General features: G+C 53.4%; 4 protein-coding genes and 2 pseudogenes across 4 annotated transcripts, besides 5 other annotated features; all 6 read right to left on the minus strand.

Moving 5' to 3' along the window:
- Window positions 1-47: a microsatellite.
- Window positions 48-68: a microsatellite.
- Window positions 69-297: 229 nt separating this feature from the next.
- Window positions 298-3030, minus strand: TraAM80_04015 (transportin 1; the record flags this gene model as incomplete). Its single annotated transcript, XM_029380962.1, has 1 exon — window positions 298-3030. One exon carries the CDS (start codon window positions 3028-3030, stop codon window positions 298-300), a length of 2733 nt encoding a protein of 910 aa, XP_029239298.1.
- A 22-nt stretch (window positions 3031-3052) lies between these two features.
- Window positions 3053-3072: a microsatellite.
- Window positions 3073-3095: 23 nt separating this feature from the next.
- On the minus strand, window positions 3096-3376 carry TraAM80_04016 (hypothetical protein; annotated as a pseudogene).
- An 8-nt stretch (window positions 3377-3384) lies between these two features.
- On the minus strand, window positions 3385-3611 carry TraAM80_04017 (hypothetical protein; annotated as a pseudogene).
- A 7-nt stretch (window positions 3612-3618) lies between these two features.
- TraAM80_04018 (uncharacterized protein) lies at window positions 3619-4137 on the minus strand (the record flags this gene model as incomplete). Its single annotated transcript, XM_029380963.1, has 1 exon — window positions 3619-4137. The coding sequence occupies one exon, from the start codon at window positions 4135-4137 to the stop codon at window positions 3619-3621; it is 519 nt and encodes a 172-aa protein (XP_029239299.1).
- A 205-nt stretch (window positions 4138-4342) lies between these two features.
- On the minus strand, window positions 4343-5395 carry TraAM80_04019 (uncharacterized protein; the record flags this gene model as incomplete). Its single annotated transcript, XM_029380964.1, has 1 exon — window positions 4343-5395. The coding sequence occupies one exon, from the start codon at window positions 5393-5395 to the stop codon at window positions 4343-4345; it is 1053 nt and encodes a 350-aa protein (XP_029239300.1).
- A 230-nt stretch (window positions 5396-5625) lies between these two features.
- Window positions 5626-5647: a microsatellite.
- A 139-nt stretch (window positions 5648-5786) lies between these two features.
- TraAM80_04020 (uncharacterized protein) lies at window positions 5787-8159 on the minus strand (the record flags this gene model as incomplete). The annotated part of the gene is made up of 1 exon (XM_029380965.1): window positions 5787-8159. The coding sequence occupies one exon, from the start codon at window positions 8157-8159 to the stop codon at window positions 5787-5789; it is 2373 nt and encodes a 790-aa protein (XP_029239301.1).
- Window positions 8160-8348: 189 nt separating this feature from the next.
- Window positions 8349-8377: a microsatellite.
- The last annotated feature ends 3 nt before the right edge of the window (window positions 8378-8380 follow it).

The following is an 8380-nucleotide window of genomic DNA, read 5'->3' on the forward strand; positions in this document are numbered from 1 at the left end:
TCTATCTCCTCTTCTTCTTTCTTTTCCTTCCTCTCTCTCTCTCTCTCATATATATATATATATATATACCTCCCCTGCGTACGCATCGTTTGTTGCTGTTGTTTTTCATCGTATTGTTGGTGTTCCTCCACCCTTCCGTGTAACTTTCCTTCTTTGTTTTTGTTTTCTTTATTTAAACAAAACCACAAATTACCATATTTTATCCCCAGCATATTTTTTATTCTTCGCTTTGCCATCCCCCTCCTTCGTTTATTCGATTTCTACACGGTGACGCCCGCCACGCCGTCCCTGCTACGCTCACTGGATGCCGTAGATGTGGTAGAGGCGTGTCCGGAGCTGCTCGCTGTACTGCGCCAGCTGCTGCCTCCACCGGGCGCTGGCGTGTCCCTGCGCCGCCTCCAGCAGATCATGCATTGCCCGCTTCACATCGCCGCTGCACGTCGCCAGTGAGACGGCGAGGTCAAAAAAGAGGTGCAGGCGCGAGACAACGATCGGTAGCTGTTGCCGCACGGCAATCAAAAAGCCACTTACCGCCTGCTCCTTGTGCGGCACATCCTTCACGTTGCGCATGTACGAGCAGAACGCCTTCGCAAAGAGGGAGACGTCGCATCCGGACTGCGCCTCCACCCCGTGGTCAGCGTAAAGCATAAGCCCAAGGCAGATGCACAGATTCTCCGCCATATTGCGCATCTCCGCCGTGTGCGGGACGGTGCCAAGAATGCGAGCGATCGCCGCAAACAACTGGGGAAGTCCGTTTGCGGCGTCCAACAAGGGCAAATTGTTGATATCCATTTGATTCTCCAATAAATTACACATACACCACGCCACATTGCTGATCACACCATATGTGCTTTCATCCAGAACTGCCAGGTTCTCCAACGCCGCCTTCACCACCTCCCTCAGTACCTCCTGCACGCTTACAGGGCAAACTCTAGCCAGGTCACCAAGAAGTGAAAATCCACTCTGTCGAATCTCCGGATTTTCGTCCCGGACAGTTTCCAGCACTGTGGCGACAAAGGGCGGTTGACACTGCAAGACAAGTGGCTCCAAACTAGAGCTGAGTGCATCAAACAGCCCAGACAAGAGATCCGCGGCAGTCACAAGGAATTCGTATTCTGGTGGGTCTTGATTCGTTCGTCGAGCCTCAGCGCGTGCCTGTACATGCATGACAAGTAGACGGTAGGAACGCCCAAAAATATTTTTAGCCAACGCCGGCTGCATCGCTTGCCCAAGTGCTCGGCAGACACTAGACATACACTTGAAGAAGGAGAAAAGGAGCGGACTATCGTCGGGGGTGCCGCTCCAAATCTCGCCGAGGGGTCCCATGAGCACCTCCACAGAGTCCGGTTGAATGCGCAGCTTCTCACCCATCGTCTCGCAGATGGTTTCCAGGGTTTCAAGCAGCAGCACACGGTTCTTAAGCTGATATCCGCTCAGACATCTTGCCACGCAGTTGATAATGAGCAGGATATCATTGTCAAGCTGACCCTCGCTGCAGAGAATCACCGTCTTCTGCAATGCCGCAGTGGCCCCCTCCTGCACAAGCTTTGAGGGACTCTGCATCTTCTGAACAACGCACTCCAAAAAACTCTGCAGTTTATCAGGCACGGAGACGATATACCTTCCAATCTGCGTCATTGTCCAAAGTGCGATGTTCCACACAAGGAAGTGCACGGAGGAGTCGCCAAGCAACTGAAGGAGCCGCACACTTATGTCTGGTAGATACGGTGTCATGGAGTCAAAGCAGCCATCCATGATGGCCCCCAAAGCCAAGATGGCGGCTTCCACCTCCTTCCAGTGATTGCTGGGTTGAATCATGCCATCAATCACGCTCAACACCGTAAAAATAATTCGCTCACCATAGTACTCTGCGATGGAGTCAAGCGTCAGGGCCGACACGCGTCTCAGATTCCATTCCTCAACCTCCCCATCGTCGTCCTCATTTTCGGCGTCTTCGTCATCAACGCCATTGGCACCCGTCTCATTGACGCGTGCCTGATAATGCCTTGGTCTAATGTCGTCAATCTTGTCAGGAACACTCCAGTCCTCGGCGCCAGCTTGCAACATGCTAACCTCCATATCCGAGTACACCATGGAACGAATCAGAACAGGGATGATGCTCTCCAACGTGGGCTCTACCAAGGAGGCAAACCTGGGAAAGCACAAAACGCCACGCCAAAACTCGGTTGCTTCAATGCGAAGCTCCTCATCCGCTCCGCCTGCGGAGGCAGTTACCATGGACATGAAGCTCGTTATTTTGTGAAACAACTCGTCCGAGATGAGGTCATGGTAGCCGAGCGAGAGAACAATGCATTTCACACACTTGGTGGACAGTTGGGTGGAGGACGAATTCTGCAGGTTTCCAAAGCAGGCATCAATAACCTGCAGTATATGTGGACGCATACTACTGTATGAAAAGCTACTATAATCAATGCCTGCCTGCTCAATCACCACGGAAACTGCATCGAAGGCCTTTAGCTGCACCTCCAGTCCCTCTCGCTTGTCCATCTGCGCTCTAAGATACGGGAGAACAGCACTCACAACCACGCCAGTGAGCTGACGCATGTCTAAGAGTTGCACAGTATCATCCACAATCTGTGACAATGCACGCATTGCGCCATGAACGGCGTTTAGTTCACCGGCGCGTGTGGAAAGAATAGCTGTGAGAGACTTGACAACAGGCTCCACGGGCCAATGGGTTTCCCTGACCGCCAAACTGATAATAGCACATGCCACAGCGCGTATACTGCACTCCGGGTCCACCACAGCATGCTCCATGACAGCGATCTGAAGTGCCATGTTCTGTAGACATGACGGATGCGACAGGTGATTTTTCAACAGATATCCAACAAGTTGTCGTCCTCGCGTCGGCACACTGGCGCTAATCAGCAGCTCTGCGCAGCTGGAAAAGAAGGCATCAGGGTTCTCCTTCAGCTGCATGAGCTGCACCTCTCCCCTATGACGGACGTCCGGGTTCGGATCCGCCGCTGCCGTAAGGGCGTCCAGGATGGCCTGCCCCACGTCGCTCATTCTTCCTGTGCAGATGCAACTATTTTTTTTGTTTTTTTTTTTGAAAAGCAACAGAAGAACAAATTAAAAATGCAAAAGCAAAAAAAAAGGTTTTTTTTTTTCTTGTTGCGCGTGGTTGTGTGCGTCGCAGTAGTGGTGGTGGCACGTCTGCGTGCCTGCAGATGCGCCGCTGCAAGAAGAAGGCGGTAAGGGAAGCGACTCCCCGCACTCGAATCCCACACAGCGAGGGTGGCAGGGTAACACCGTAGAAAGGCAGCAGCACAACGGTAGTCTCCCGTCGTGTGTAAGAGGCGTGTGGCGACGCTGAGGTGGCGGAGTGAAGAGACCGAATCGGCAACAGCACTAACGCCTTTCAAGAAGAGCCTCGCACCTCGCTTTCCTCCACTTGACTCTTCCCCATTGCTTGCACTCCCGCACATCTCTTTCTCCTCCTCCTGCTCGTGTTTCCCAGAGGGACTGCTGCCGTTGTGGGTCGGCACCAATCGCCGGGAGGCCAAAAAAGGAAAAAAGAGGAAATCCGTCCCTCACAGTGACAAAGGAACAGAAACGGTGCGGGGATCCAAAGGGAAAACGGAGAAGAGGGACAATTCAACATTTTACCCCGTCACTACTGCCAGCGTCACTGTTTCCGTCGCCGCAAGAGTTATCGTCTGCGTCCCAATTCGCGTCCACGCAGATACGATAAGCTGCGCTAAACTTCCCTTGCAGGTACACGTTGTTGTTATTCTTCGCAATGGCAAATAAATGCTTAAATCGCTGTGTTGCCTCCGCGCGGTCTTTTTCTCCCTGGAGCGGAACGTGGAGACTGGCGTTCATCCCGAGAATATGAAGCGCCTCCGAGGAGGACATCAAGCTCCCGCCGCCGTCGCCGTTTGTGCCTGCGGCACCCGCCTCCTCCCACAGCTTCTGCGCCTCACGGTTGTGGGCAACCACGAAGGCCTGAAACAGCAGCAAACCACCACTAACAAGTAGACGGAGCAACTGCGGGGGAATGTGCAGCACACGCGTTGGGCGCAAGGCTGCCGGTTGCACGCAGCGGATAGGTACCGTTGGGCGGAAGAGCCTAACAGCGCGCCGCATCGCTCCTCCATATTCGTCCCAACGCATACACAGCCACAGAAGAGAGAAAAGAATGGGAGAATGAGAGACAAAAAAGGTCAAAGCAAAAGAAAAGTGAGGAAAAAGAGTCCGCACACAACGTGGAACAGAAGAACCCGAACGAACCAAAAGATGAAACAAAATACAACAGTACACACATCTCATAGCAAAATGAAGGCAGCAGCAAAAGACCAGGGAAAAACAAAAAAGTTTTTCACACAATTTCGGCCACGAGACGATTTCGTTGGTGTTTTCGCACATTCTTCCACTCCTCAAATTCGGCCTCACTCATTTGTAGCAGGGGGCCTGTCAATGATTTCCTCATACGGACGGGGTCGTAATTGGGGCTCGAGAGAGAGCGGTGAGTCTCCGAGTACAAGCCCCGGATGTGATCAATGCTCGTTTCTGTCATTTTGTACACAGTAGGCGAGGCACGGGCCTTTTTCAGAGCCGCGTCCCGCGTTCCGATGTAGCGTCGCTCCGCCCTCACCAGCCTGTGGGTAATGTAGCGATAAATTTCATGTAAAAGTGGCAACGTCCGGCGCTGCGGCAAGGGCACCTCGCGGATGAACTTTACAAAGCGCTCCTCCCAGTACCCGAGTTCCTCGATGGCGTCTATGAATTCCCCGCAGGGGTCAAAGCCCTCTCGTGGACCAAACATCTTCGTCTCCCATGCCCTGAGTTGTGCACCACCATTCTTTACCCGGTCCTCCTCCATCCGCCGTCGCGTCCAAACTGGGTTCTCCGCCGTGATGGCGCGTGCCGGCCACGGGTCCTCTCCGACAATGCCTTCCAACGGGACCAAGCGGTTAAGACCCAAATCGGGTGGAAAAGGAACATACTTTGCTGCATGGTCCTTTGCGCTGGGAGGTTTATGGCCGTACTCCTCTTCATACATGCGCTCCTGCGTCCGCTTGTAGACAAAGCCGGCGTCCGGCTTGTGGCCCATGTTCCGAAGTTTCAGCGCGTCATGCAGAACGTCTCCAAATATGGAGTCTACGGTCCTTTTGCGGCGGTTCCTGCGGCGGTTCACTGTGGACTCAACCGGATCAATGTCGGGTGGCAGGGTATTGTCCTTCGTTGTTTGCTTCTCCTGCAGCGTGGCCCCAACGGCCTTAAACGGGTCCTCTGCGCCCAGCGCATCGTCGTCGGAGTGCCCCGGTTTGCTCGACGACGACGAAAGAAAGGCGCGAGAAGACAAATTGGAAAAATTAAAAAACAGCAGAGGCAGACGGACCCCACAGCCAAGAGCGGCCAACCGGTGCATCGCCGCTTCACTCTTTCAAGACTGCACGACAGAGGAAGAACAAGAAGAACGAGAGTGGCAATGACGCAAGAACAACCACAGGCATGCACACAAGACCCCGTTTGCCCCCGCATTCTTCCGCCCATCGCCTCACCGTGGCAGCATTGGCGGCGCCTTTTGCATCACTGTACATGCGCTTTCGCATGCGCAAATGTTTTATGCCACCCAAAACAGGATAATCTCGCCACCCATTTTTTTTTTTCTTTCTTTCTTCTGCATTTCGTAACCCCCGTTAAAAAGAACAGCAAATAGCAATCATCGCGTTATATGGTGCCCTCATCTCCTCCTCTCTGTATGTAGCCAACCCAATAAATAAATAAATAAATATGGACCCTCCCCCGTATCCATGATGTCAGGCAGTTCCTTTTCCCAAGGCCTCATGAGCATTTGCCCAGCGTCTCGCAATCGCCCCATCAACGGCACATAACGCGGCGTCCAGAAAGAACAAATGTGCCTCAAGCCCTCGCACAACACGCCGAGACTGTTCCACTTCTATCGACTGAAGTCCCTTCAGCGCAGCCAGTGGCATGGAACTTATTGCAGCGATAGGTGCCGAGGCGTGAGCAAAAAGAAACGCAAGGTGTCTGAGCCACCTTACCCCACGACTGTTCGTATCCTCTTCTGTTAAACTAGCGGCCGCACGCTTCACTACCGCCCGTGCCGCATCCGCGGCTCGAAGAGCGGTGGGGGTTGCACGGCACGCAACATTGCCGCCCATGTTGCTTTCACCGTTTCTGTTGAGGCTGGAGATACAGCAGCGCCCCGTACTCGTGGATTCATTTGCCGCGAAATGACCCACGCGTGTCATCATCTCACCCAGAGCATCGTGAAGGGGACTGCCTTGGCTATTTGCACCCCCGTCAAGCCCACAGGCAACGTTGAGAAACACATCGCCCAGAATCTTCAATGGGGCCTTCGGAGGAGTTGCGAAGCGACCACCATCTCGTTCACCTAAAGATTCATCGACGTCATGGGCGCATGCAACAGCCCCAACTGCTGACAGTTTGGTGACAGCAGCGGAGGCGATATATGCCGCAACGGAGGCCTCCAAAATATCTCTAAGTGGCCCTCGAGGAAGTTGACAATCCAAACCACACTCACCGCCCGTCACGAGAGAAATATGCTCTGTCGACGATGCATTGAGAGTCGTCAACAACTCAGCTACGTCCGCCAGTTCCACCATGTCTTCAGGTGGTTCTAGAAGTGTTGTTTCGGCCACACATGGTGCCTCCAACAGCCGTTCCCCGTCCCCCGTAAGCAGGAAAGGTGTAGAGCTGCGCGACGCAGCTGACAAGCATCTTCTTTGCATCATCTCTAGAAACGGAGTCTCTGCAAATTCCTTGGAGACTTCAACCTCGGGTCCGCCATTCCGGGTTTGATGGCGCGCCAGGTCGGAGGACAAAAGTGAGCGACCACCGCGACCCTTGTGCATCTCCTTCCACCCCTTCAAGAGTTTTGCAACTCTTCCTGTTGGTGCAGCGGCAGGCAAATGTGAGGAATCCGGCTCGGTTGCACCCCTAACAGACACACCACATGCATGCGGAAAATGAGCAAAGTAAACCTCCTCCACCATGTTGAGTTGCCCCAAGAGGGTCCTTACGACGCGCTCTTGAGACGGCATAGACACGGCACCGCGGATTGCATCCACGAAGCGCATATCAACCTTCCGCTTCGCCTCCTCAAAAGCTTGCATGGAGGCACCAACGTCAAGCCTTGCTGTGGGAATCATGTCTAGAAAAGCCTCCTCGTGTTCTGAACGATGACGCTTTGACGGGGGCTCACTGTCCGCACCGCTGGCAAAAAATAATTGTTCGCTGATGCCTTGCAACAGTTTGCCCAGCACATCCGATCCCCAGCCCTCCGCTTTTGTCGGCTCGAACGGCCAAGCAAAATCCTCTGGGACGCACCACTCCAAAAAAAAGAGGGAGTGAGTGATAAAATCACTCGAAATGAGAGTGGCATCGCACCAATCACATGACACACCACGTGGCTGGGGACGTGCCATAGGCCAACTCCATTCCTTCCCTTCAGTAGCTAATGATTTCGTAGAAGAACCTGGTGCAATCTGTCGCAGACGCTCTAACGGCACGCTGAAAGTGGTGCCTGGTGGAAATCCACACACTCGCACCAAAAGGTCCTTTTCACTTCCATCCACAATATCTGCCGATGCACGAACAAGCAAGGGAAGCATACTCCCTGGCTCCATTTGCAATGCCGTCTCTGTAGGAGACAGCACAATCATAATTAGCGTAGGATGTACTGAAAAGAATGTCCCTTTATGTATTCGCAATTCTTTCGTGTTGTCCTTCCACCATTGATGAGCCTCAGTAAAAAAAGTAATGGCCGCTGTGTAAATGTGGTCCAGGTTGAGAAGGTAGCGTCCGCGTTCCAAGACCGAGGGGTTAGGCTGCCGCTGCAAATAGACAGTGGCCGTTGCCCCCGCGGGATCCAAGGACAAGGTGCGCATGGAGACGTGTGGATTTCCTTGACACGAAGCAAACTCTTGTTGGAAGGCCTTGAAGAGCCGTTCCTCGGAGGGGAACGGCGACAAGCCCTCTGCCTGTCTCTGTGTCGCTCGCCTTTCGCTGACGGACGCGTCACATGCGCTGGGCGCGAGGGTCAACGCCTCAGCCAGGGCCTGTGTGACGAAGAGCATCATCCCACACATTGGAGGGGGACCTAGCGCCACGTCCGCCTGTCCTTTTCCCCTACTACCCACCGGCATGGAGCTGCCCTTCCCTGCTCCCTCTCCCCTCTCTGCCCCACATTGACAAGCAGGCGAAGAAGCAACACGAACGACAATATTATCATCATTGTTTTTTTTTTTGTAATGGGGGGTAACAAAAAGAACCAGCCCCAACGAGGTGTACTTCCAACCATGCATGTGACCCGCAAGTTTGCAGCATGGTAAAAGCAACACAACAACAAAAAATAACAACAACAGTG

Source organism: Trypanosoma rangeli (assembly GCF_003719475.1).
Source record: "Trypanosoma rangeli strain AM80 chromosome Unknown Tra_15.4_contig_00111, whole genome shotgun sequence".
In the NCBI taxonomy this organism is placed as follows: domain Eukaryota; phylum Euglenozoa; class Kinetoplastea; order Trypanosomatida; family Trypanosomatidae; genus Trypanosoma; species Trypanosoma rangeli.